The 26,533-nt window shown below is 45.9% G+C and overlaps 3 protein-coding genes across 13 annotated transcripts; 1 reads left to right on the top strand and 2 right to left on the bottom strand.

Moving 5' to 3' along the window:
* The first annotated feature begins 1,047 nt into the window (after window positions 1–1,047).
* Window positions 1,048–5,400, top strand: kcnv2a (potassium channel, subfamily V, member 2a). The gene is made up of 2 exons (XM_049020055.1): window positions 1,048–2,471; window positions 4,039–5,400. Exons 1-2 carry the CDS (start codon window positions 1,173–1,175, stop codon window positions 4,294–4,296), a joined length of 1,557 nt encoding a protein of 518 aa, XP_048876012.1. The 5' UTR covers window positions 1,048–1,172; the 3' UTR covers window positions 4,297–5,400.
* Window positions 5,401–6,127: 727 nt separating this feature from the next.
* pum3 (pumilio RNA-binding family member 3) lies at window positions 6,128–14,570 on the bottom strand. 5 transcript variants are annotated; one of them, XM_049020078.1, is made up of 18 exons: window positions 14,516–14,570; window positions 13,651–13,741; window positions 13,120–13,326; window positions 12,831–12,969; window positions 12,389–12,464; window positions 12,154–12,247; window positions 12,006–12,072; window positions 10,337–10,511; window positions 9,376–9,479; window positions 8,984–9,062; window positions 8,789–8,887; window positions 8,585–8,638; window positions 8,413–8,493; window positions 8,173–8,315; window positions 7,875–8,097; window positions 7,631–7,718; window positions 7,239–7,329; window positions 6,128–6,781 (listed from the first exon to the last, which is right to left on the bottom strand). In XM_049020078.1, the coding sequence occupies exons 2-18, from the start codon at window positions 13,730–13,732 to the stop codon at window positions 6,649–6,651; spliced, it is 1,935 nt and encodes a 644-aa protein (XP_048876035.1). In that variant the 5' UTR covers window positions 13,733–13,741; window positions 14,516–14,570; the 3' UTR covers window positions 6,128–6,648. The 5 variants fall into 5 exon arrangements, with proteins under 5 accessions (XP_048876035.1, XP_048876032.1, XP_048876033.1 ...); XM_049020075.1 differs by lacking the exon at window positions 14,516–14,570 and adding an exon at window positions 14,099–14,223; XM_049020076.1 differs by lacking the exon at window positions 14,516–14,570 and adding an exon at window positions 14,068–14,092.
* Window positions 14,571–14,608: 38 nt separating this feature from the next.
* Window positions 14,609–24,801, bottom strand: carm1l (coactivator-associated arginine methyltransferase 1, like). Of its 7 annotated transcripts, none has more exons than XM_049020066.1 (13): window positions 23,759–24,789; window positions 22,485–22,610; window positions 21,317–21,423; window positions 20,836–20,940; window positions 20,589–20,699; window positions 19,000–19,204; window positions 18,428–18,518; window positions 16,826–16,907; window positions 16,467–16,552; window positions 16,198–16,287; window positions 15,885–16,022; window positions 15,689–15,778; window positions 14,609–15,373 (listed from the first exon to the last, which is right to left on the bottom strand). In XM_049020066.1, the coding sequence occupies exons 1-13, from the start codon at window positions 23,919–23,921 to the stop codon at window positions 15,364–15,366; spliced, it is 1,404 nt and encodes a 467-aa protein (XP_048876023.1). In that variant the 5' UTR covers window positions 23,922–24,789; the 3' UTR covers window positions 14,609–15,363. The 7 variants fall into 7 exon arrangements, with proteins under 7 accessions (XP_048876023.1, XP_048876024.1, XP_048876025.1 ...); XM_049020067.1 differs by having other exon boundaries at window positions 20,836–20,919; XM_049020068.1 differs by having other exon boundaries at window positions 20,836–20,916; window positions 23,759–24,788.
* Window positions 24,802–26,533: the final 1,732 nt, after the last annotated feature.

The raw sequence follows: 26,533 nt of genomic DNA, 5'->3' as shown, positions 1-26,533 counted from the left end.
TATTTCTGACATTTTAGGATTTGCCTGGCATGCGCATCAACTATACCAACCGGGAAGTGAGGTCATTGTGTCTTTTGCCATTGCATGTTACCCCACAAGTATAAGCACTGCAACAGGTGTGTGTTGGCGTCAGTGATGTGATCTTGAGTAGTAGTTTTTGTGGGCTGCATTGGTAACATGATGGCCTGTGTGTGCTGGCAGAGTTGATGGGTTTTCCAGCATTAGCTGCAGTGCTACTCAAGTGCATTTTTATTTTTTTTTTTGGGGTGAGTGCTTTAGTTTGGTCTCAGCCATGATCCCGGTGGCTTGCTGTCTGGGTCTTCAGGCTACCTTAACATTCATTTTGAATAATTTACTCATTACTAAGGTCGTTCTGAGAAGCACAACTTTTAGAAGAAACCTTTGGTGCACCATCTGAAGCTTCATGCTACAGAAACAGTACAAAGTGTAAATTAGCCTGGAAGCCTGACGTGGCCTTGCAGGGCCTTTGGTGCTCATCCACTAAATTCAGGCTATCAGTTCTCATAATTCAGCGATGCCTGGAAACCGGAGCAGCCCTGCAGACTGTTCTCCTGGACCTGCCGCATTCTCCCAACGAGCTGCTCTCCACTTGATGAATTTCCCTGTACCTGCCCCCATTTTGTCAGAGTGCAGCTCATCTTTAGGGTGTGATTTGCATCGATGTATCAAATTGGTGTGGAACTGAATTTAATACAGGGCATTGCACATTTAGCTGCATTATTGTAGCCGTTTTGAGGTACATTATGTGAAGAAATGACCACATAGGTGTTTAGGTTATTCTGAGCCATAATTATTGGCAGTTGGACTTACTGCATTAGAGCAGCATAACTGAATGAATACAAACAATTTGAACGTAACAAACCAAATCTGTTGTGCTACATAATACATTTCATTATTAATAATTGTGATAAATCTATCTTCTGAAACAAGTGAAACCTTAGTGAAGGAACACAAGGGCAATGAAAGACGTCAGAGCAGAAGCGGAACTTCAAGAGGATCATAACCGTTAAAACTTTAAGCACATAAATCCCTTGGTCAGCAGCACTGGAGGGCCTGTGATTGATTCCTTTCAGTGCTTCTGTTGCAGGGTGTCGAAGGACTGCTGGGAATCGATTGTGATTTTCAGATTGCAAAACAAGGGACCAGCAGGCATGCTGAACTTAAGAAGACGGAGACACAGCCTCTTCCCCAGCTATAAGGTCGGTGTCCCAGTGCAAGTGGTCTATGACCCCGACCTCTCCACCAAAAATACTTGTAGGAAGCAATGGAATTCCATGCAGGAATTGAGCCGGGACTGCTACGATCTTTATGATGATGAGGAGGATCAGGATGAAGATTGCAAACCTGCAGGATCTTCCTGCGACTCCCCATCCAAGAATTACATGCTAAATATCAATGTAGGCGGGAAGGTCTACCAGATCTCCCACAGGGTGGCAGCTAAGTATCCAAAAACCAGGATAGGGCGACTCGCCACCTATACAGACCATAACCAGAAGCTGGATCTCTGCGATGATTACGTCATGCAGAACAATGAGTACTTCTTTGACAGGGACCCAGATGTTTTTCACAGCATATTCAACTTCTATCGAACCGGAGTGCTGTGGATAAGAGATGAGCTTTGCCCCAGGAACTTCCTGGAGGAGATCAACTATTGGGGGGTCCGGATCAAAAACACTCACCGCTGCTGTCGCATCTCCTTCGAGGAGAGGCAGGATGAGATTAACGAGCAGCTGAAGGTCCAGCGTGAGCTGCAGGCGGAGGTGGAGATTGAGGAAAATGAGGAGCTATTCCGGGGGATGTCATTTGGTCACACTCGAAGGATCATCTGGAACCTGATGGAAAAGCCCTTCTCCTCAATAACAGCTAAGCTGATGGCGGTAGCCTCCAGCTTCTTTGTTCTGGTCTCTCTGGTGGCCATGACGCTGAACACAGTGGAGGAGATGCAATATCAGACAGCGGCACGCCAGCCAAGCGGGCGAACCTACGGAGAGTACGTGGAAACCTTCTGCATCGGTTTCTTCACCATCGAGTTCCTGCTGCGACTGGTGTCCACACCCAACGTCAGTCGCTTTGCCCAGAGTGCGCTGAACGCAGTGGACCTGATCGCCATCCTTCCGCTGTACCTGCAGGTGGCCCTGGAGTGCTTTGAGAACGAAGACTATGGGAGACACGACAGCGACATCGAGAGGGTGGGCCGGGTGGGCAAGGTGGGCCAGGTGCTGCGAATCATGCGCCTCATGCGCATCTTCCGTATCCTGAAACTAGCGCGGCACTCCACGGGCCTGCGCGCGTTCGGGTTCACGCTGCGCCAGTGCTACCAGCAGGTGGGCTGCCTCTTCCTCTTCATCGCTATGGGCATCCTCACCTTCTCTGCCATGGTCTACACGGTGGAGCACGACGTCCATCACACCAACTTCACCAGCATCCCCCATGCCTGGTGGTGGGCAGCGGTAAGCGCACGTTCTGCTTCTTTTGTATTCTTGGAGAAGTTACACAATCCATTAGAAAAAAAGAAACAGTGGAGGTGGTCTTCAGACTCCTGTAACACTGTTCCAATGTGTCCTCCTAGTTAGGTTTACTAGTGATTAAATTAGGATTCTCAATGTAACTGCTCACATGGTCCACGGAATCAGTTGACATAATCCAGTATATTGCCTCAAACCAATTCGTTTGAAGGGTGGATAAGAAATCTAGCAAAGATGAACTGCTGTCTGCTAAACAGACTGGTGTGCCAGAGATTTTTTCTTGAGTAATCATATAAATCATGCCGTGAACTTAAGGTATTATGTTGCCATGTTGCGACATTTTTGAAACTGCAATGCTACTTAAACATTTCACTTGATTTCCTAGATTTAGCTAAAACAACTGTGCTAGATCAACTTTAATACTGAAGCACAAAATTGCTTTTTTTTGCAAAATGAATTTCTGTTTAAGGATGGTCATTTTCACAGTAATTTTCTCCTTTGGCAACTGTCAAGACAGAATGAAACGGGAAACCTTACACAACAATTCCTGCAAGACGCCTTCATCTTAGCCGAATAATAAATCAGACCAATGTCTGATTAATGAACAACAGTGGTGACAGGCTGATTTGTCAGACGTCTCCCTGAATCGTCCCCAGTGGCATATTTCCCAAAACTGAAATGCATCCTGGATCAGTAGGGTGTTCTGGTTCAGGGTTGAAGTGTATATGGAAACACTTCGATCTCTTGGTAGACAGGACAGGAAATGACACGTGGCCCGAGCAGGTACCTGGCACCGGTGATGTGATCTAACGTTACCTGCTGCAGCGTATCATCTGCTATTGCTTCTGCGCAGTTCTGAGGCAGCAGTGGCTCACATGGGTCATTACCTAAATAACTCTGCTCCTCTACTTAGGTCCTCGATATAAAAAATAAAGTCATTTGACAGTCATGCAGTATGTCACAGATTTGACCATCTCAGCATAAAATGTTATTCGGCAATAATACAAAATTAAACGGACAAAAACGCTGTCATCCTGCAGACGCCCCTAGCAGACACCAAGATGCAAGTATGTGCTTTTCATTACTGATTAGCAATGTAGATTTAGGAACAGAATCTGACCTTCAGAACTGCAAAGATGATGCTATCCTGCCACTACAGAAGCCGTTTGAAATTTAGGAAAATGTTTGGATAGGTACTATCTAGGTTGTAGGATGTCTTTGTCAGAAAGCTCTGGAAGGGAAAGCATTTCCTCTCAGTACACAAGCCAGACAGTGTACATCTCAGCCAGGATGCCAGCCAATCAGCAGACAGTCTCTCTTTACACATACTCAGACTAATGGCAGTTTAAAAGTGACCAATCCGTCTTTTGGACTTGGATGGAAATGAGGGTTGCTGGAGAGCGTGGTAAGACTGAGAGATGGGGATGGGTAAAGTCAACCCAATTTTTTTTTTTGGCACATAGATTGAAAGTCCAGCACTCATTGTGGATAAGGTGGACATAATGTAATATTTCTTCATTCATTTCTGGGCACCCTTGTCTGTGATCCGTAGGTCAGCATCTCCACAGTGGGCTACGGGGACGTGTTTCCCGAGACCCCCCTGGGCCGGCTCTTTGCCTTCGCCTGCATCTCCTTTGGTATCATCCTGAATGGCATGCCCATCTCCATCCTCTACAACAAGTTCTCGGACTACTACAACAAGCTTAAGTCCCACGAGTACACCTCGGTCTTGAAGAACCGCGGAAGAGTGCGGTTCACCAGAAGGGCAGCTAGGAAGATGGCAGAGTATTACGCAGATCGCTGGCGTTAGCGCGTAGCGTCTTCCACCCTCCTCCACAGCTCAGCTGAGAAATCTGCTGCTAAAGTGGGTCACAGCCATAGTGGCTGAATGATGAGGAGGAGAGGTCTAAGCGCACAGGCACCACTGCATTGTGACGTCCGGCTTTCACCTGGTTTACGCCGCATGTGGATTCCGTCTTCATTTAAAGTTGATTGGTGACGGTACCTGACCTGTACTGTTTTGCCGCAATCTGTACTGCAAAAATAGTTCACCTAATTTAGGTTAGAAAGCGTAACGGACTGCATGCAGTCGAGTATAATACGGTCTGTTAGTTCAGCGAAAAATGAAAATGACACTGTTTGAAAATGCCGACCTGAAATTGTCTGTCTGGTTTGTGGCAGGAGTCAAAAGTCAAATTTATTGGATTTAATGTTGTAATTACTATGTTTATAGAAGGGAGGTAGTATGCTGCAAATTAGCTTGGCAGAAAACTGATTTTTAAATATATGAACATATGAACAAAAACAAACCGCTTTAAAACCAAGATAATACTGATTGTTAGATATATTTTTTCAAAGGCTGAGATTAACCGAAAGTGGACACCCATCCCAAAATGACATATTCAGGGTACATGCACTATACATACACTATATAACATTATGTTTAATACTTGTGTCCCAACCTTTCATGACACATGTGCAGTGTAAGGGAGTGTTTCGCAGACCGGTCCTAGGTGACCCCAAGCAGTCCATGTTTTTGCTCCCTCCCAGTTCCCAGGAAAAAATGTGGCAAAAATGTAAACTGTCTGACAGGGAGCAAAAATGGGCACCATTTGGGGGATCCCCGAGGTACGGGTTGAGAAACACTGATGTAAGGTATGACCCGGGATTAGGTACCAGGTCCAAAACCTAAGGATGTAGCCCATGGTTGCCCAATGTTCCGGGGGCAGGGGGGGCGTGTTTGTACATTTGTCCTCCATCATGTTTAATCTCACTCCAATTTACTGGTTACTTTGCTAATTATGCTAAACGTTCTTGAACTAATTAAGGTGAGGCAATGGCTTGATGAGAGATCCCAGCGCACACAGCCTGACAGAAAATCTTTCGCACCATTGCTGGGTTTTTCTGCAGTTTATAAGCCTGATCAAACACTGCATTAGCGAGCACTTTGTCTAATAATATGTTTGTTGATATATCAGTGATTCATTGTCCTTACTGTATGGCAGGTTAAAATCCTACGATGCCTTGATATGTGCAGTTTGCTGAAAAAAAATCAATAAATCCTTGTAACTGTGCATGGTATCTTAAGTGAGTAAATTCAGCTTTATGGGAAGTAATTTACACAAAACATTGCGTTTGTATGAATTGGTTTCAGTCCTGACCTCTGTGAACACAGTAGGACAAAAGGGTCATTCCCTCCCATGTATGTATCAGGTCAACCTCCCATGCGTCACACTGGAGTTCATCAAAGCCGATTAATACGCAAATAGCTCGCCCAGGGCAACACGACTCCACCTCAGTACCGGGAGCATAAAGGTCACAAAGATGCATGTGGATAAAATTAGAAACGCAGTTATTTGAACAGACCAAAGCAACTTTATCCAGCTATCTAAATGAATTCCACAAAGTACCAGGGTTTCTTCCAACGTGCGGCTTCCTTACTTGGGTATTTTTCTAGCTGCAGTTTTTCTGGTTTTGGTGCAAATCAGTTATTTATAGAGCAGAATGAGGAAGGTTTCTCATTTCAAGGGAGGCAGGTCGGGGCGGCCTAACTGGCACACTCCCAGTGAATTTATCTCCATTTTCTATCACAAAGGAGATTTAACCCTGCAAATGAAATATCACGACACCCAACATATATACAGCTTTGTGTGGTAGGCAGTTTATTATTAAAATTCAATTCCGGGCTTTTTAAATTAACAAAACTGTTACGTGTTTTTATGTTACACATGGGTTATTAAAATGGGAAAAAAAAACCTGCTTTCAGGCCAATTCCTCTAGCTGACACGTAACTACCGAGGCTGCTGCTCCAATTTAGTCATTGATCCCAAACATTATTTTCGAATATTTTTTTTAAGGTATGTCCCCAAGCTTCTCAAATAAAACCACAAAGGCCAATTGTGTTTTCATGGCTGGTGTATTTTAGCACCATTGCTTGAGGGCCTGCTACAGTCCTGTCATGAAAATGCCCAGTCCTGCCCAGAAGGCGACTGGGGTTTGGAGCACACAGAGCCACCGGTGCAGCACTCGCGGTCCATCCATGAGCAGCGGGACAAAATAACAAAAGGTCCATGATGAGGCAGTCCCGTGAGTGCGGCAGGAGGCATGGGTAAGCAGGTGACTGTGCTGGACAGACTCGGGGAAAGGAAAAGCAGGGTCCATTTTACTGGGACAGCTTTTCCAGCAGGACCTCCACCCCCTTTGAGGTAGGCTTCATCTTCCGCAGCTCTGGGACCATGGGCATCAAGGCGTCCTTTACTGCCTTTGCCACGCTCTTCTGGGTGCTCTGGAGGAGGCTGGAGAGGAGAATGAAGCATGAGGTCATACCTGTATGAAAAATCTGAGAGAAGGTGCTAATCCGCAGCTTGCTGCAGATTCAGATGTTCTCACAGCGCCCCAGGGATACCATGAAGGCACGTGTGGTGGAGACGCTGATCCAAATTCAGTCAACAACCTTCCTAGCTGTGAGGAATTCATGAGCCCTTGATAGCCCTGACAGCATTAAGAGTGTTACGCAGCACTAACTGACACATAAAAGAGCAGGTCGAGGCTTTATCTGCAGGCTGGTTTTATAGACCCTGTGGCGAAGCTGAACTTCAGGGAACATCTGGTCAACAAAGCCGACAGATTTAGATTTGATCTCAAAACGAGTTGAATTGGATTTCGAGCAGTTACGCAGCTTGCAGAGTTACATAGCCTCTAAATGCAGGATCCTGCCTGTCTGACATGCCACAGGCCACGAATGCGACTCACCAGCAGAGGACAATGGTGCCTCTATTGACGGAGACCCAGGTTTTCAGCTTGTCCAGGCCCACCTGCTCCAGCAAGACACTGGAGAAGCGCTCTGCAGAGACAGAGAGATGGAGTGAGTCTCTAAGACTGGCAAGGGCAGCCAGAACCATCAATGGAACTGGCGGGGGGGGGAGGGTGGGGGTTCTGGCCAGTCAAAACTATTAATTGAACTGGGTGGGGGGATTCTGGCCAGTCAAAACCATCAATGGAACTGGCGGGGGGGGGGGGGGTTCTGGCCAGTCAAAACCATTAATTGAACTGGGGGGGGTTCTGGCCAGTCAAAACCATTAATTGAACTGGGGGGGGATTCTGGCCAGCCAAAACCATCAATGGAACTGGGGGGGCGGTTCTACCTTTTCTGCCAGCCTCTTCCAACTTGGCATCTTGCTCAATCAGCCACTTCAGCACAAGGTGGCCTGCAGGATGCTCAGCCACATGGAGCTGTACAAAGCAGGGAGAAATGTAACAGGAAGTCACTGGAAACAGCCTTAAATCGGAACTGACCGGATTGTAAGAAACCGAATGACCTTACGTTCTCGGTAATGCCTTCTCCCAAAGGCACTCCCAGGATGACTGAGACATTCTCTCCTGACATACCTGTCCCTCCACCCCTCCCGGTACGAGGTCCTCTTTGGCAAGTTCAGCCACGGCCTCCATTGCCGGCTGCAGGTCCCCAACAGCCCCTCCTAGGATGTCGCTCACAGCAACGCAGCGGGCCTTATCCATCACCATGGAGCGTGTGTGGTCACACAGGTACTGCAGGAGGGGCGGGGACACCGCCTCTAGGAGCTCCCTACGCCGGATGGCTGTGTCCTTTTTGCTGCGGGGTGAGGGGGCTAGGTGAAGCACCAGGCACATACACAACACAAGGGCCCAGGCGATGGCGGAAACTCACCTGTGCACGTTCCCGTCTCCCTTCTCGAGCACCTGAATGATCTCCGGGAGGAAGTGTGCGGGGTCCCGAGGGCTCAGCAGGTACAGCAGCACCTTCTTCCCGTACTTGTTGCTTATGACGTCCGAGAGCGAGGTAATGATCTCCTGCAGGGAATGGGGGCGGGCGTCAAATCTCAGAGTACGAAGCGAATCCACAAAACCGAAGTCTGGGCCAAGCCTTCAGGGCCCAACAGTGACTCACCGCCAAGATGGTCTGCTTCACCAGCTTGGTGTCGTCGATGCAGTCAAAGGCAGCCAGAAGCACTAGATGAGCATACTCTCCCTGCAGGGGAACAGAGGGGACACTCAAAACCAGCACAAAAAACATCTTTGTCGATCTACTGTATGCCGTGGATGGAGGTGAGCTGACCTACCATTGCAAACTTGTCAATGTATGTCTTCAAAGTCTTCACAATGACTTTCCTGTCCTACAACATGAAAACACTAAGGTTCAAGTTCTGAAGGCAGCCAATGTTTCACCAGTTTACCTGCTGATGCCCCACTGATAAGGTGGTTACAGTACTGTGTTTTGAGTGAGATTGACAGGTTTGACGGGGGGGGGGAGATGAGGGGAGCACCTTTGGGGTCCCGTGCCACAAGCAATGCATGGTCACCCTGGCTCCATCGTGCGTGTGCGCCAAGTACACCACCGCTTCCCGTATCGACTCGATCATCTCCTGCGGGGAGCCCAGTCACATGACACACGCATCACATGACAGCCCGACGGCCTGCCCTCTGGCAATCGCAGAACCAGTGCACGAGCTCAGACTTACAGATCGTAGTTTGGCTGGGGCATAGAGGAAGAAATCCAGGAACACCTTGTGGACCAGTGAATGTTTAATGACAGCTTCCCTGTTAGAATGAAGACAAAAGAAAATCAAAACGTCAAAACCAAATACTGAACACGACTGGGAGTCTTCACTCTGCCTGAGGCTGGTAAACAGGCAGTGCTGTGCCAAGCTTTGTGCTTAAGTGTTCAAGGGTGTCTCATTTCACTACCCTGATCTTGTATTTCATACCAGCACAGAGGGGTTTTACGGCACATACAAAACGTGGTTATAATGCTGCTAGATATGCTGGCTGTAGCGGGATGGAGGGAAGGTGTAGGGGGCTGGAACGCCGAAGAGGACAGAATGCAGGTAAGCTAGACCCGTCCGGCACTCACTTCTGGGCCATAGGCGTCAAAATCTGCTTCATCTCATCCATGATGCTGTTCAGCTTCTCCGGATTGGCCTCCAGAACCTTCTCAAGTGTGGGGCACACTGTGGACTGGTGGATCGCACAGAACACAGGGAAACTGTTACTCCAGCACTATGACAAAGTAAAGCAAGTGAGGAAGCCCTTTACAGATCCCTATACAAAACATTAAACAAACTTTTTGGGCATTGTTGACAGTCTGGTTTTTGTACTCAATCTGGTTTCCCAAACCAGTTCTCGGGGCACACTGGAAAGATCCACATTTTTGTTTTACCCTCAGTTCCCAGAACACCTAACCCAAGCAATCTGGAGCTCTAAATACCTTACAGATGTGCTGGGGACTGGGTCCAGTGTGCCCCGAGGACTAGTTTGGGAAACACTGTTATAGATTATCCAAAAGGGCAGAGTACCCAACCAACAGGGTCTGCATCATGGATTTAATGGGAAAATTCTCCCCCCCAAGCTGTCACAGCAGCACCAGACTGAACTGACCTGTGACTTTTCCACACCCCATGCACCACACACACAGAAATATGCACTTTACCTGTTCTGGCTCCAAGCCATCATTCAATCACCCACGTTTTCTGTACGATAACGTCGCTATCTAATTGTGCTCCCTGTAATCCACTAGACTGTGCAATATTGCTCTTTGTGATCATTACCCTGCACTCTCAACTGGTGCAATAACTATCTCGTGCGATATTCCTCCTACATTTTTATACTGTGCATTGCAATTGCTTTATGCAATTAATTTTATATTATTCTGTTTTTTACTTAAATTTTCTTTAGCTAGTACAGTTTTATAGAGGCTTCTATAGAAACATCCAAACGTCATCTCATTGTACTGTACAATGTATTCTACAGCGACAATAAAGACATCTTCCGTCACGTATCTTGTAAAAGGCTGCCCCCTAGTGGCAGCTGCTCACCTTGCAGATTTGGAAGGTGTTCCCGTAGAGCTCCTCGGTCAGCATGAGCCTCTGGGACAGGATGGCCTTGTCGTTGTAGGCATACTCCACCACGGACGACGCCTCCGCGTGACGCAGCAGCTGCCTCACCTGGCCCTTGAAAGCTCGCATCACCTCTGCGACCTGCTGCTTGCTCCTGCGCAGACGGCGACACCAGCATGAGGCCATCCAAGGTGCGGAGTGAAAGCCCGCCCCCGTGGCTCATCTCAGCCAATCAAATTAATGCCCTAACACATCCACAATAATCGCCAAGGAGGGGAAAGCTGACCGAATGGGAAGGGCAGAGACGGACACCCCAGGAGGCACCCGGAGGGTGGGGCTGAGTCTGCATTCTCAAACATTTAAATATGTGAGAAAATGTATAAAATCTGCGGGGAAAAAAAATCTTAAAATCACACAGTAAATGAACCACGTAAAATATTATTTAGCAGCAATATAACTGGCTGTGATTTATCCATCTTCTGATGTTTGTCGTTTGCTTGTACTGAAGTTCACCGCCTCTGTTTCTGCATGAGCTCTGCACGCGCCAGTCACACTCACTTTTGTCCCTGCTCACTCACAGTGAGGTGCGTTCGTGAAAAATATAATAAAAATGAGTGAGGCGAGGGGGCGGCATGGTGGTGCAGTGGTTAGCACTGTTCCCTCACACCTCTGGGACCCGGGTTCGAGTCTCCGCCTGGGTCACATGTGTGCGGAGTTTGCATGTTCTCCCCATGTCGTCGTGGGGTTTCCTCCGGGTACTCCGGTTTCCCCCCATAGTCCAAAAACATGCTGAGGCTAATTGGAGTTGCTAAAATTGCCCATAGGTGTGCATGTGAGAGTGAATGGTGTGTGAGTGTGCCCTGCGATGGGCTGGCCCCCCATCCTGGGTTGTTCCCTGCCTCGTGCCCATAGCTTCCAGGATAGACTCCGGACCCCCCGCGGCCCAGTGGGGTGAGCGGTTTGGAAAATGGATGGATGAGTGAGGCGAACAAGCGGACAAGAACACTTCAGCAGAAGACTTTCGCCGTAAGGAAACATTTTGGAGACGATTTTGAGAAAAGCGAGTAATTTGTCGGCGTTGCTGTGTGTCAGTGGGCTCAGGTCACGGCAACAAGCGTAAGAGAATCTGATTATGCTGCTGCTGCAAACTTTATATGTACATTTATACTGTTGTGGTTGTAATCAAAATGTTTTTGAAACTCGTGTTCTGTGAAATTCATTCTCAATGAAATTTTAAATAAAAGTGAGTTTATGAGTGTATCAGTAGAAACATTTTTTGGCAGACTAACCAGAATGTGAACTACTGACTTGCTTTTCAATGTGAATTTTTACAATACCGTTCAACCCCAGTTACAAGGCTACTGTTAAGTCACCCTTTTACAAACAATGAGAAATATCTTATTTTGTATGGAAAGAAAAAATATATTTCCATCCACATATTTTTCCGTGTGTGTAGTGGTAGTGGAGATGGTATGGGATGGGGTAAGTCAAATATTATTCTTAATGAGTTGCAAAATTCAATGAGTAATTCTGTCTGAAATGCTCAGCCCTACAAGAGGGTGAAGTCCATTAGCCACTCAAATAATCTATATCCATCTTATCACCAGGTGACCATTTCATATCCTATGTTAGTAAATGCTTCACTTACCCATACATTAAAAACTTCTTCACAATATTTCTTGCATATTTTGACTTGCTGAGCTCGACCATGTGATCTGTAATTTAAAAATACGCATCGTGAAAAGCCCGGGGATGCAAAACGTCGTGCTCCACATATCCGCTAAACAGCAGCGTACCTTTCAGCTCCTCGAACACCTCCTGCCTCTGCTCGTCACTTCCGAACTGAATGTAGCACTGCAGCACTCGGGTGGAATCGTGTGCAAAGGCAATCTGGCAGGGAGACACCTTTATAAACCACGTTCTCATGCTACTCAAACTTTTTTTAACCCACAGTCTCCCTCCACGTCTGCAATCAGAATTTGAAACAGATGCAAGTTCAGTGGTTTCTTCAGTTAAATATAAAACACTCACAGTTTTTATCTTCCCATTTACGAGCTGCTGCAGTTCACTCATGAGCTTGCACCGCTTCTCCTTACTGCAGTCTTTCCTGTTTTAGGGGAAATGCAGCAAAACATAACATATAAAGCTGGGCTCTACAAATCTGGACCTCGATTCCAAATCCAGTCCTTGTTTTCAGTTCTCCCAGGTAGATACTTTAATAATTACTGATTCTGACTGGCCACAGAGGCTTCACACCTGGCTCAAGAATAAAGGGAAGCTGGAAAACCATCAGTGCTTGGACCTTGAGGACTGTGAATTGAATAGCCCTGATATAAAGGATGTACCGAACACTCATATGCTGCTAAATTCTTTAGCTGTGCTCAATAGAAATGGCCATGATACTGGCTCTCCTGCTTTCCAAACAGTCACAGCCTGCCTCTCTTGCTGATAAAGCAGCAAATAGATGCTCTACCTCCGCACCATCTCCCAGATCTGTTTTGCCCGTATTATAACTTGATAGCTGTCCTTTCGCTCATTCTGCTGCCGATTCTGTTTCAGCTCCTTCTTCTTTTGCTTGAACTCATCCCACTTTGGCTTCTTTGCTTCAGATCCTGGTGGGAAAAGTAGTCCTTATTTTTAATGGGTGGGTCACATTTCAAGAATATTGATGCACCGATTTGGGTTTGTGTCACTACAGCAAATTCACTGGGAGAGAGCTACGGCAGCCATATCTCAAGTGACACATGAAACATGTTTCTCACCTTCCCCCTGCTTTCTCTTCCCCGGGGGAAATTTCCTCTTCTGCGGAAGCTTCCCATCAGTTTGCTTTTTCCTCAGGAATTTCTGGGCTCCACCTTTCCCACTAGTTTTCTCAAATGTCTTCCCCTTTTCTTTAGTTTGGGCCTTGAAAGGTCGTTTCCCCCCTGGTTTAGCCTCCTGCTCTCCTGCTTCTCTTGTGGAGGCTGAAGCTGCACAGAGACATATAGGAGTTTGAAGAACACAAAACATGACTGCATACGTATGCACATGTGCACACCCCCACACACACGAATCCATTACAGTCACATAGTACCCTTCAAAACCATAGGTTCTCTGGACTTTTAATGCGGAGGGAAAATACCAATTACTGTGTTTTTTAATTAAGCCAAATGTTTACTATTAATGTCACGTGACAGCTTTCTGAACATTCCAAAAATAATTTACCTGGAGTCCATATACTTCATACACGCATACGAATCCACGTGATTACAGTGAACGGTTAAAATCTATTTTATTACTAGACCAGACGCTACCTTTCGCTTGTTTGCGTTTCTGTCCTTGTGTCTTCCCAGCTTTCGGTGAAAACGCTTTTTTCTTTTGTCTGGCTTCCATCATAACGACTGTCTACAGAAACAGATTTGAAATATTCATTTAAAACCGTCAATTACATGGATATAAACTTCAAGCGTAAAAGAACTACCATTGGAGATTGTGAAGCCAAAGCGGAAAAAGACAAATGAAATAAAAATGTAATGAAACGTCAAGATGTTTAAACATGAAGTTTAAAAGCATGGACTTTAAAAGCAGTCATAGACAGTCTACTAGCGACTACAGGGCATATTCGAATAATTGTACATTACCTATACCCATAACAAGCCCCAAATAAACAATAATAAAACTCTCCCAAGTCTCGAATTTTTAAGATGACAACATACTATGTATTTTGTTACCTCTGAAACAACACTAAACACGTTTACATACCTTCCCATGTGTTTCGACCGTTACACTTTACGGCGTCTCTCAACCGCAAACTGTACCCGACTGTCGTAAAGAGTTGGTGCAGTTATGTTTTGCCACAGTATGCAGCTTAATAGACTGGGAAAGACTGGTGTGTTTCATATGTTAATAATGGAATAAATAGAGCTGCACTTTCATCATATCCAGAGTACGAAAAACACTTTTTTTGTCTGCAAGGTTCCTTGCCAGAGGTAAAATTATGGGTGTATTTTGGCACCAACGTGTAACATATCGAATAAAAGGCATCCATATCCAAACTCAAACAAACCTGGAATTACTCCAGAACAACATTCCCCGGCCTAGTTCAGTGATTGTCCGGTAGGCTTTTGGGTCGTATTTATAACTATATTACAATTACTATTATATGAGAGAAACAAATACCTTAGTAAGTGTTTCTTCTAAGTGTTTCCTCCCGTGGCCCGGTTCATAGACGTTTGGAAGTTTGATGGATGGATGAATGAATGGATAACGGTCTTGTATGATTCACACTTTATTTAAAACCATGGTACAAATTTAAGTTTCTTTCGGGGTTAATACAGTACATGGTCAGAGGGTGGCAATGTGGTTCTTCCGTCTGACTTCGCGGTTACTTTAATACTTCGTTCAAGTAAGATATAGAAGTATATAAATTCGTGAATCCTGTCGGTCGCTTTGAGTAAGCGAGAATACATATACATTGTCTGACAATTTCCTGATATGTTGGTATAAACACGGTATATGTGGAAAACAGTTTACAGACGAATTCATGGCAGAAAGCAAAGGGAAAGAACAAAAATATATTTTAAATGCAAAGTTATGTTTCTATTGTAAATAGGCCTAAATAACATGAATTGCTTCCATAAGTAATAATAAAATATGAAATGTGACACACAATTCTTCCCAAGCGCCATATTGCACGTTAAGAAAAGTTAATAATCTTTCAACATCTGAGTACTGCACGTTTTAGATCTTAATGACAGTCTGCATTATAGAGAAGAGAACGTGGACTGAGACGGAACTGAATGCTTTCAGCTGTCGTAGAATCAGCCTGCAGTACCGCAGTCCTCCAGTGGAGCGGCAGTGGCCCCATCCTCTCCATGGCTGGGTTCCTCTCAATCAGTACAGGACACTGTAGTCCAGCTGCCCCAGTTTCATTAAAAGCTCAGGGTCAAAACACGAATTTGAGACACATTTACGTTGATCCTGCTGTTTTCCATGTTTTTGGCTCAGCTTTGGCAATGGCTGTACATCTAGGCATATCTGGGATGGGGTGGAAGACAGACAGTAATAAAGGTGTTACTATTTCTGTGAGTTGTAGATAGTCTATTACATGTGGCCAGGGGGTCTCTAGTGAGCCATGGAACAAGATAAACGCCATAATGGGTCGCTGGTTAAACAAACAAAAATACTTACTGAGCCCCTTCTGGTCTTTCTTGAAATACCACTGCAGTCTAACTTTGAACCATATTTTGTGAGGGCAGGGGTTAAAGAGTGCTTCATTTTATCCTATGCTGCTTAGCACTAATTGTAGCACTAACATTTATAATTAGCTGAAACGGCACATATAGCGCTTACCTGAAGAACGGGTTTTTAAGATCCAGTACGTTGCCAGATTTGAAGCCAGACTGGTCGACAACAGCAGACAGATGTATATCATAGCTTTGCCTGGGTGCACAGAGCGTTAACATGTCATTCCGTCTGAAATCATTGTCATCAAACCTTTCATTAGCTGCACCGGAAACCGATAAATCATCAAAGTTCGAGAACCTGCCTTTTGTTGGCTACCAGCAGGACGGTCCCCGAAAGGGTCTGCCCCATTTTGGCAAAGAGCGGGGTCTGAAGTAGGCAGCGGACCTGGTACCAGTGGGTCAGGGGCTCACTCGGCGAGGTGGACAGCCATACTGTGGTCCTACGCAAAGAAACCTCCCAGATGCCTAATTTGTAACACTAAGACGCACAGCAGTCTAACATGACGGCTATATCAAATCTTTGGAATTCTCATTTAGGGATTCAGACCCAGGACTTTCAGAACTACTTCCAGAGGTGCTTGTTTTGGGATCTATTTAGGGGTCATTAGTTCTTACCTGGAGCCCACAAAGGCGACGTCGAACCAGACAGCTACGCCGTGGATAAGACCGGACTGGTGTAACTGGAAGACGAAGGGGATTTCTATCCTGAAATACCAGCAGGGACCGGGATTATATTATCATGGCCTGTTAGCATCTTCAGCAGTGTATCTGTGATGGTTATCCATGAGAGTTTACTACTATACTGTTATTTACAATGTATTATTCTTAAAAACATTGCCCATACATTTTTACAGGTCACTTAAATAAGGGCCTTGACTAATCACCTATGTAAATCCTCTTCTTTGGCTTCTAGGAAATTGATGCTGAATTTGACAGATTTTGCCATGAGAATCTGCTTGTCAAATGTGTCCTGAAGGGGGAAAAAAAACATGAAAACGCTTAAAACATAGCTGTTCGGAGTGGTGGAAAAGCCTAACAATGAAGTCGTTTCAGTTGATATTAGAGTTCCAACACAAACACGTCTCATGTGAGAGCCGGAACACTGACTCTTTTCCACAACCAAAATAAATTTTAGGGAACATATCGCAATGGCAGAAGCAGACATAAATAAGCCTTGCTTTGTCTGTCAGGAAATGACTCTGAAGTGGGGGGGGGGGGGGGGGGGGGGGGAGAGGGCTCTCACCACGACTGGCTGCTTGAAGAACTCATCCACAGCAGCGCTGTGCAGGCCACTCAGGTCAATCCCAAAGAAGGAGGTCTGATGCCTGCTCATAGAGAAGGATTCACATCTGTATGGGGGTCCCGGGTCACCCCCAGCCCACCCTCCTCCCCACAAGCTGAAGCACCGAAGGATCTTACTGTTCAACTGTATTTATGAGCAAGGAATTCCCGGGCTCAGAACCTGAACATATAGGAATGGAAAGAAGGAACTTCTGGGTATCTGAGGACTAAACTAAACTAAAGTTCACTGGCATCTTGGGTGGATTGTGGCACATCACCGTACCTGTACAATGGTAGTTCAGCAGGTTACAGAAATGTGCTCATGTGTGGAAGGTTGTCGGTTCGAATCCCGAGGCTAGCAGGGCAATCATATCACTGTTAGATCTTTGAACAAGGTCCTTAATCCCAACTTCTTCAGAGGTGCTAGATGTTGACCCTGTCCTCTGACTCCAAGTTTTGCTCTTACCTTTATATACAGGTGTCTCTCATTGACAGCAAGACGGCATATGTGAAAACTATTAAACTTTCCCACAGGAATAAATAAAATTGCACTTTTTCGTTATTCGGAGTGATTCAGACTGATGGCCCTGCTTTGCTCTAAGTAGCAAGACTGACATGTGAACTGTTGTGGGGGCACAAGAGATGGTGCAGCGTGATAACACAGCCTGGCCAGGTGTGCCTTCAGGCATCGGCGAGAGGCTGTCAGCACCCGTGGGGGGGGGGGGGGGGGGGGGCGCAGAGGAATGGAGAGTGAGCGGCCCAACAGTATCCTTAAGGAAGAAAAAGACAAATCTCCCTAAACACACCATTTATAACAGGAATGCCCATGCAGACCTGCAATCAGTTTGGCCGATCGCAAAGTTCACAGCAAGAACCGGTTACGAACTCAGGACAGCTGCATATCAACACAGAGGCATTCTGCTAGTTTGAAACAGATCTGTGGAACATCTTTGACACACGAGGCCTCCTCCTAAAACACGTGGGAAAGAATTCGGTTTTCCATGCCGTGCCCTATTGCTGGATTCCAGCGTACGAGCCAGTTCAAGTCAATTTTGCAGTGTACCATGAGGAGGGCAGCTAAGCTTGATCTCCTCCTCACAAGCACAGGCAGGCCTGAGGCACCTATATAAACAAAAAGTCTGCTGTTTTAGTCCCACCCCCTAGTAGCACACGTCCAATCGGTCATTAAGAAAGGGCCCAGGAACCGTAACTATAGCTAACACATGCAGGGAGTCGTCAAAACCTCACGGCTTCAACTAGGACCCTGCAATCTCATATTCTTGCTGAGCAAAGTTATGCAAATTGTGTATTTTTCATATTTGGGTGTCATATCACTAATTAAATGGGATAAGACAGATCTAATCTATGTTTTGTTGAGTTGATTAAGTACAGCCAGGTAAGTCGATATGAGGGGAGGCGAATCGACGTGCCAGAAATACAGGCAAATTTCTGACAGCATCAGGTTAATTGTAGTATGCAGATGAGGATAGAAGGGGGCGTTTACATAGGGGAACTGTAGGCAAGACCCTACGATGTGGCCAGATGGGAGGTGGGAGGTACGCACCAGAAGCTGGATCGGGCGTAGTGTTCTATGTACAGCTGCTCATCAGAGAAGGGGGCAAGGTGGAGGTCACTGAAGGTCGGGAACATCATTCCTGTAGGCCAGGGGAGGGGCCGGGGGTGCTCAGTGATGCCATCAAGCGAAAATGCAGAACAAACATTTTAAAAGCGAAAAACAGACGCAAGAGACACCTAGGAACTGAATTTGTGTCGTTTCTCCTCAAACTGACACTCCTCGGTATCCATCCATCCGTACATTCTGTAACCGCCTGTCCAATTCTGAATCACAGGGGGGTCCAGAGCCTATCCTAGAGGCTACGGGTGCAAGGCACAGAACAACCTACGGCACACTCACACACCTATGGGTGATTTCACCTTAGCATGGAGTCATGGCAGAAACTCGAACCCTGGACCCTGACAGTGCCAATGACTGTGCCATCGTGCACGCCAGCATTTTGTGTGAAATAAATATCTGAAATTAAGTTTTACAAAGGCAAGTGTAACCAGCACACTGTCAACTGTCATAACCCATTACAATACCATGACAAAAGCAAGTGGAGTTACATCTAAACTAACCTTTGGACTTCAGCCATTTCTTGGAGTAGAGGTAGCTCTCCAGCATTCGCTCATTCAGCAGCATATACCCGATCGGCTCCGACACGATAACATCCACCTGCTCTGGGAAGGAGACCTCCTCGATCTTCCCGGTCAAGACTGTGATCCGATCAGACAGATGGTTGCTCTTGACAAGTATCTGGCGGTGAGAATTGATGACAGCTTTCTAGGCAGGATTAAGAACAGAATGCCACCGTTTTCTGTGAAGCCGTTTCCCTGCCCAACCTTCCACAGGCACATTACTCTTCCTGTACAGTTTTTTTTTTTTTAATTTCCACCAGAATATGTAATAAGAATATCCTGAATGTCCACTCAACCAATTTTGCTCAAAATACACCAAACAAAAAGTTGCGTACATGTTTATTAAATCATTACCAAAACCCAGGGCAGAAAAATCCACTCAGAGGGCAGGAAACCCATTGAGATCCTGTCCCAGGTCTGGCCAGCAGTACCCTAACACAACCACATTGCTAAGTGGGTGCTGAACCCCAATGTCCAAAGGGCGGGGGCCGAGGCCCCCTCCCTGCGTGAAGTCTCCCGTCGAGATGTCTGATGCATCGTCCAGCTTTAAAAATATTCAGAGCCTGTTACAGTTGACGAAGCAGGACGCCAGGGGTAGCATATTTTATGCCCCCTCCCTCAGTGAATGCATATATTTCAGCAGTCTCCATGACCCTGGCCATGGTGGTCAGTTTCCCAGTCTTTCCAGACTGTTGGGATTCTCCATGTGTGTGGCAGCAAACCCTTTCCTGTTTGTCCAAGTGTTTTCCACACAGCCAGTCCCCTCTGTTCATCTGGCTAGAAGCTGGGCATGGACGGGGTCACCGGCATGGGAGGGGGTCCCAGACAGGGGTGGCGGCCAGCATGGAACCCATGTTATGGGCAATCACTGTGTCTGGGATATTACACCAGCCAAGGTCCCTTTGCTGCTTGTTTTTGTTGAACCAGCATCAAGTTGGGTGTTGTGTTTGGCCGATAAGAGGCAACATGGGGGGACGCATCTGGTTGCAATCTCAAAATATAATATGCGTTTACCGAAAACGAGGAAGATTTCCAACAGCGTAAACCAGGCTTGACTGTTGAGCAGGAAACCATCCACCCGTGAAAATATGTTTCCTTTTGCCCCAAACAGTTTTATTGGCCAAAGACATTATCGGGTCATTAAGCCTTTGGAATTTCCAGCGGTAAAGTCAAGCCGGGGGCAGAGTGGACTTTTTCAGAACTATAGGCCTAATCTTCAGGCTGCACTTACATCAAGAGACAGAGCCAGGAGTTGCTGACACAAACATATGATTTACTGTGACTTAAGTCAAACTAAGCCAAAGACCACAAATTACTATAAAGTTAAGCTAAACTATAAAGGAGTTTTGCAGAAACACCAACCATTTTTTTTTATTAGTTATTATGCTTTAAGGGTTGTGCATGAGGTTTAGCTACATACCTCAGAAGGGGGGATAACTGAGAAAAATGTGGAATTCTTGGTTTTTTAATGTGTGATACAGAACAAGAGACTAAATGAAGTGGCAGGCCGGGGGGGAGGGAGAACCCACCTCTGCATACCTAGCCACAGAGCTGGCTTCCACAGCATAAACCTTCTTGGCGCCAGCCTGGATGGCAAAGAAGGAGAGGATGCCGGATCCGCAGCCCACATCTAAAACCACCTGGGAAGGACAGAACTCATCTCAGCCCTTCTCCATCTACGTTAAGGTCAAAGATCAATCTTTCGGATGGGTGCTGTTTTGATGCTGAAAACTGATGGACCGAAAGGCCAACAGCGGAGAAGACGGCAGGCCTCACCTTATCTCTGAAGTCCACCTCGTTCAGAAGGATGGCCTTCTGGTAGGTGGCTGTCCGGAGGTAGTCCTGGAGCATGTTCTGCTGCTGGGACAGACAGCCATAAAACTGTAGACACAACGAGACATTGGTAGAGCCTATCACCAGTGCCCCCGACAGGCCGAACCTCCACCTTAAGCCCCACATTCAACTACCAATTTTTTGGTTAGAGGATGTTATATGAAAGGAACACTGGCCACACAGCCAAGTTCTCCATCCATCCATCCATCCATCCATCCATCCATCCATCCATCTGTTTTCAAGAACCACTTTTCCCAGGAACGGTTGTGTGGATCCGACACCAACCCCAGAAAGGACAGGACAAGATTTCAACAGATCCTGATTTAAGTCATAGCTAGTTATTATACAGAGCTGACCAAAGCCAACCCAAAGTAACTGGTTAATACTCCCTCCATGCACCAAAGGCCACACAGAAATAACCTACCTGGAAGTATTGCCGGGCTGAGGAGTCATCAGTGCGCTGGTCAAATGCAGACGGCTCCCTCCCCAGTCTGCTGTCCCTCCTCACCATTTTGTGAAAGGTGTGGAACTCTGGGCCAGGGACACAGTCCACTCATGACATACCAGGAGGTGGCTAGCAGCTCCCAGAGAACTGGCCTGCACCCTGCCAGGCTACAGTCACGGGGCCTTGCATGTCCCAGCACGCTAGCAAGAAGCCTGCTTCTCAGCCTGCATTCCAGCGAGGAGATGCAATCCGCAGGACAGCCGTGAAAATGAACAAGACAGTTCATGCAGTTCACAAAAAAAAGACCCTAAAAACGTGCACTGCAGGTGACTATTCATATATTTGTTTTTCAATTCTCAATCATATTGACATGGTGAGCACTGTTGCTTCACACCTCTGGAACCGTGATTCGAGTCTCCGCCCTGGTCCATGTTTGCATGTTCCATGTCATGTTCCAAAACATGGTAATGTGAACTGGACTTTCTAAATTATCCACATGTGTGCATGGTATGTGTGTGCGATGGGCTGGGTTATTTCCTGCTTTGCACCTGTATCTTCCAGGATAGTGGCCAGACTCTCATGACCCTGCATAGGACAAGCTGGCAAATGGATGGATGGATCTTATCTGGGGTATCACCAGCTTTATGCCCTGTGATTTCTTGGCTAGGTCCTAGCATTACTGTGATCCTGCATTTAATAAACCATTATGGAAAATAAATGAAAGAATGGATAACCCATGTTTAATAAAAACCATTTATCCAGCATGGATAATAGCAATTTGAAGCTAATATGGAGCTTCTGGGAGTTTTACTTATACAAAAGTGTCCTGAGGGCAGAATGAAATATGATTGCTTTAGAGAGATAATCAATCAGATTGTAGAGATGAGTCCAAGCAACTAGAGGAGGAGGGATCAAGATATCTGATTGGTTGGTCCCGCCTGCTCTAGTTGCTGGGACCTATCTACTCTATGATCTGATTGGTTCCCTCTAAACCAATCAATTTTCATTTTGCTCTCATAACATTTTGTTTAAGTAAAACTCCCATGAGCTAATATGAAGAAGTAAAAGACAATGATGTAGGCTCTAAACAAAACATCATGTGGTTTAATGGATATGGATGTTGATGTGACTGACACGAAGACCTTACCTGTCCCAGTCCTGAAATGGAGGAGAACACTGACACAGCCCAAAGTGACAAGAAAGGACTGGTTGCCTGCCCTGCAGAACTCTGTCTCTCTGCCCATTGAGAACTTGAACACGCACACACCATCACCTGTAGGGTGAGCAAACCCGAATAATACAGTCAGGACTCTTAAACTGGGGGCTACACTGTTCAACAGTTCTACTTCAGAAGTGAATCACAGTTCAGAGATTTTACTTTTTTTGGTTGGTTTATGTAGAAAATGTCATTTTGTAAACATATTCCATTTCGGTAATTATGGTGAATATCTGTTAATAACATATGAAAACCCAAAGAACTTTGTTTGGTAGGACCGCATAATTATTTTTACAAGAATTTGTTATGACAACCGATTTTCCTCTTGTCTGGCTAGCAGATGTAATAATGGGGTCAAAGCCTGGATCTCAGCCGTAATGGAGCCAGCACAGGGCGGTGAAAACCCGAGTCAATTCTGGCACGTAGCGTGCAGCCCCGTTATGTGATAATGATCGCCAAGATGCATAAAAACCTGGCAGTCAAGCCCAGTGCACCGTTTGAGGGTTACAAACCCTGCATCAGGCGAATCTGGGCTCAGCACAGCAGAACCTCCGCCCTAGCCTGAGCCCCATAGGAATCCCGCAGGTCGCGCAACACAAGCATAAATCGGCAAAGCTTGTCCGCGTGCAGCTCACAGGCGCTCGCGCATTGGCGGACAGGGTCCACGCGCGCAACACCAGCACGGAAACTGTACGTTATTCCTCTTGTTGGTTTCTTCCATTTCATTGTCCTTCTGCCAAACGCTTGTCATTATCGATCATGGTTTCACCTTCTCACGGACCAAAACTGTTCGCACGCAAAAGAAAAAAACATGCCAGTGCACCTCTCACTGAGATGCTACGAGCGGGTTCCCTGCCCCACAATTCCCGCGTATATATCTGGTTATTACCACATCTGGGGAATTTTATAGCCCATACATATTAAGTTTTCGCGTATTTATATACATACGAGAGTATAGGCTACATATGGTGGTGCGCTCCTGAACACGGAACAGCGGAAGACAACCCTCGAAAAAAATATGGTAAAAAGAAGACGATGTCTACCTTAAAAGTATACAAACCATATGATTCTTAAAACAAAAGATATTTAAAGTTGTTTCAGTTATCAGGAATTCTTTTTTCCTTATTTGACAGGTGTGATTTTAACAGGTCCGTGTAAATGATAAGCTACCCTGTCGAATCGGTATTATTGATAAGGGCACTCACCATTTTTGAGAGTCAGTTCCTGTTCCCCCTCCACGCCGCCCACTTGTAAAGTGAGGTCCTGATGCTGATTCGACTTACAGAGTTGGATTCCTCCCTTGGCTTGGTCCTCGCTGAAAATGTGAAGACTAACAGAAAAGCTGTCTTGCATGTTGCTCGCGTCCATGGCGCTGCTGCCCGTCCCTTCCCCGCAAATGACGGGGTGCTGCTCCTAAAATGTGCGACTTGGTGCGCATCTGCTTAGCCAAAGGAGTGAGAAAACAGGCGCAGCGAGATACGGGGAGATACCCCGTCTCAGTTTCACTAAGGGGCGGGATAATCCTGACCCTGCCCGGAAAATAGGAGCGACACCTACTGATATATTAAAGTAAGGAAAAATCCGCGTGGGTATCCTATATACCCTCTTTAAAAATATTTTCTCTTATGACGACCCATCACAGCATTGTCTAGACGCCGTAAAGCTAGTGCGTTTCGAACAAATCTGTTAATACACTCCTCAAGATTAATCCCTGGTTGCATTCACAGAGATCATATCTGTTATTAAGACTGTTAGCCCTGCGATAAACTGGCGTCCCTTTAAGATGTAGCCGAGCGTTGTGCCCAAATGTTGCCTGTTGTAAGCTTTGCCCTCCCGCTCCTGACCAAAATGGATGGATAAGCAACGTCCAGAGAAGCGACAAATTAAACCTTTAAAACAGGATAATGTTAGTGAATCTGCAATTAACTTTTGAATAAACACAGGCATACAGTAAATATTCAACTTTAAAAATAGAAATTGCGGATATCATTATAACTGAAGATCAAACAGGCTATACCTTTCATTTTTGTGAACTTCATATTCATGATTTTAACTTTGGTTGAAGTTTACTTTCTAGTTCTTCTGTTATGAATGCCTCATCAAAACATAAAGCCGACTATGAACAGCAAGATCAAGAAAAGCGGGGAGGGTAGTCTCCGACTTTTTATACTATTCCCAATGAGTAGCGGAGTGCGTGGGTTTTTACATAGTCCTACTTTCGCCCCCTACAGGCAGAAATATACTTGCTGTTAACTACATACGTATGTACGTACGTACAACCGCGGTTCGTATCCTGCGTTCTTTGCATCGATTTTTGTGCACGTACTCAAAAATTAACGGAACGTATACGGAGATGCAGTACCTGTGTTGCAAGATTTGCACTCAACGGTCAAGATGTCCACGTTTGAGCAAGTCCGCATTTATCCGACGTGACAGAACCTTTTCACAGTGACAAAATAGCATGTAATAATAGATGGCAAGAGATTTCAAACATCCTGAATATTAATTCGGAAATTTGTAAAAACAAGTGCGAGACCGGTAAGTTTGCCGCAGAAGGAAGCGGTGATCCTGCTGACCCAGTGTTTTTCCTCGTCATTGTCTCTCATTGGAAAAACCAGAGAAAAGTGTTTCCCATTTTGCTGACGAGATCTATTAATTGGTCGAATGTACCATCTCCGCGATTTGCGTTTTCTTCTCTGGTGCCCTCTCAGTATAATGAAGATTAATAATTCTTCAAGTGAAGACATGTTTGTTCGTAATAACTTGATTTTAAGATACGGGGCGACATGGTGGTGCAGTGGTTAGCACTGTTGCCTCCCAGCTGTGGGATCTGGGTTCGAGTATCTGTCTGGGTCTGTGTGGAGTTCGGTTGAAGTTCACTTTCTAGTGGGGTTTCGTGGGGTTTCCCCCCACAGTCCGACTGAGGTGTGCATGGGTGAGTGAATGAATGGTGTGTGTGCGCCCTACGATGGGCTGGCCCCCCATCCTGGGTTGTTCCCTGCCTCGTGCCCATTGATTCCGGGTTGGGCTCCGGACCCCCCGCGACCCAGTAGGATAAGCGGTTTGGAAAATGGATGGATGGATTTTAAGATACGGGTATTCATTCATTTATTTGGTTTCGACACTGCCAGATACCTCGACACTGATCCCTGGTGGTAAGGAGTACACACCACAGATTACAGTGCGGACGGAAGTATATCACCACAAACGTTAACAACGCAACTGTGTACGGATACGCATACGTAGCTCACAGCAATTGTATTTCTGGCTCCTCGGAGGTCGGAAGTCTGAGCAATTTACCAAAACCGGGGACCTGTTTCTGAACAGGGGTATTTCTTGCTTCTATGTCCAAGATTAAATTTGACTCCTGAGGTCAAGCCAGGTCTGAACTTCTAAGAATAAGAAAATCTGAACTTATTACCCAGAAAGAAATTGCATACGTGTGGATGATGACATCACGGCCGCCTGTAGGGTGACACAGAGTGGAGAAACCTGGCAATTACAAGAAAGTTCAGGAATGTGCTGGAGTTCGCGGACAATATAAAACGAGCCCTGAGAGCCGAAGCAGAAGAAAGCAGAGCTGACGGTGAGCAAACTCCCAGAGGTAAGTAGAGACGACAATGATGGACCACTGATGACATTGTCTCATAGTAATTTACCTATACATTTATTCATACCTCCATCCATCCATTCATTCATTATGATCCCTAAACAAGCCGATCAGCATTCGATAACACTGGCACAATGACAGAAAAATCTTTCCAAGAGAATACTGCACAAATGATGTATGAGCAATTTTTATAGTATTGGGATTGATTGAAGTGTGTTGTAGGTATAGGTATCAGAAATACAGGGGGGCATGGGTGGCACATCCCCCACAGTATTGGGTGAGGTCAATATTTGATGTTCTTAATTGATAGTAGAAGGTTTCTGACTTACAGGCTTTCCATGTAATCTTCACCGTTTACTGGAATTCATTA

The sequence above is a fragment of the Brienomyrus brachyistius genome, chromosome 7, assembly GCF_023856365.1.
Source record: "Brienomyrus brachyistius isolate T26 chromosome 7, BBRACH_0.4, whole genome shotgun sequence".
NCBI classification, from domain to species: domain Eukaryota; kingdom Metazoa; phylum Chordata; class Actinopteri; order Osteoglossiformes; family Mormyridae; genus Brienomyrus; species Brienomyrus brachyistius.
This window is presented reverse-complemented; position numbering and strand designations above follow the sequence as displayed.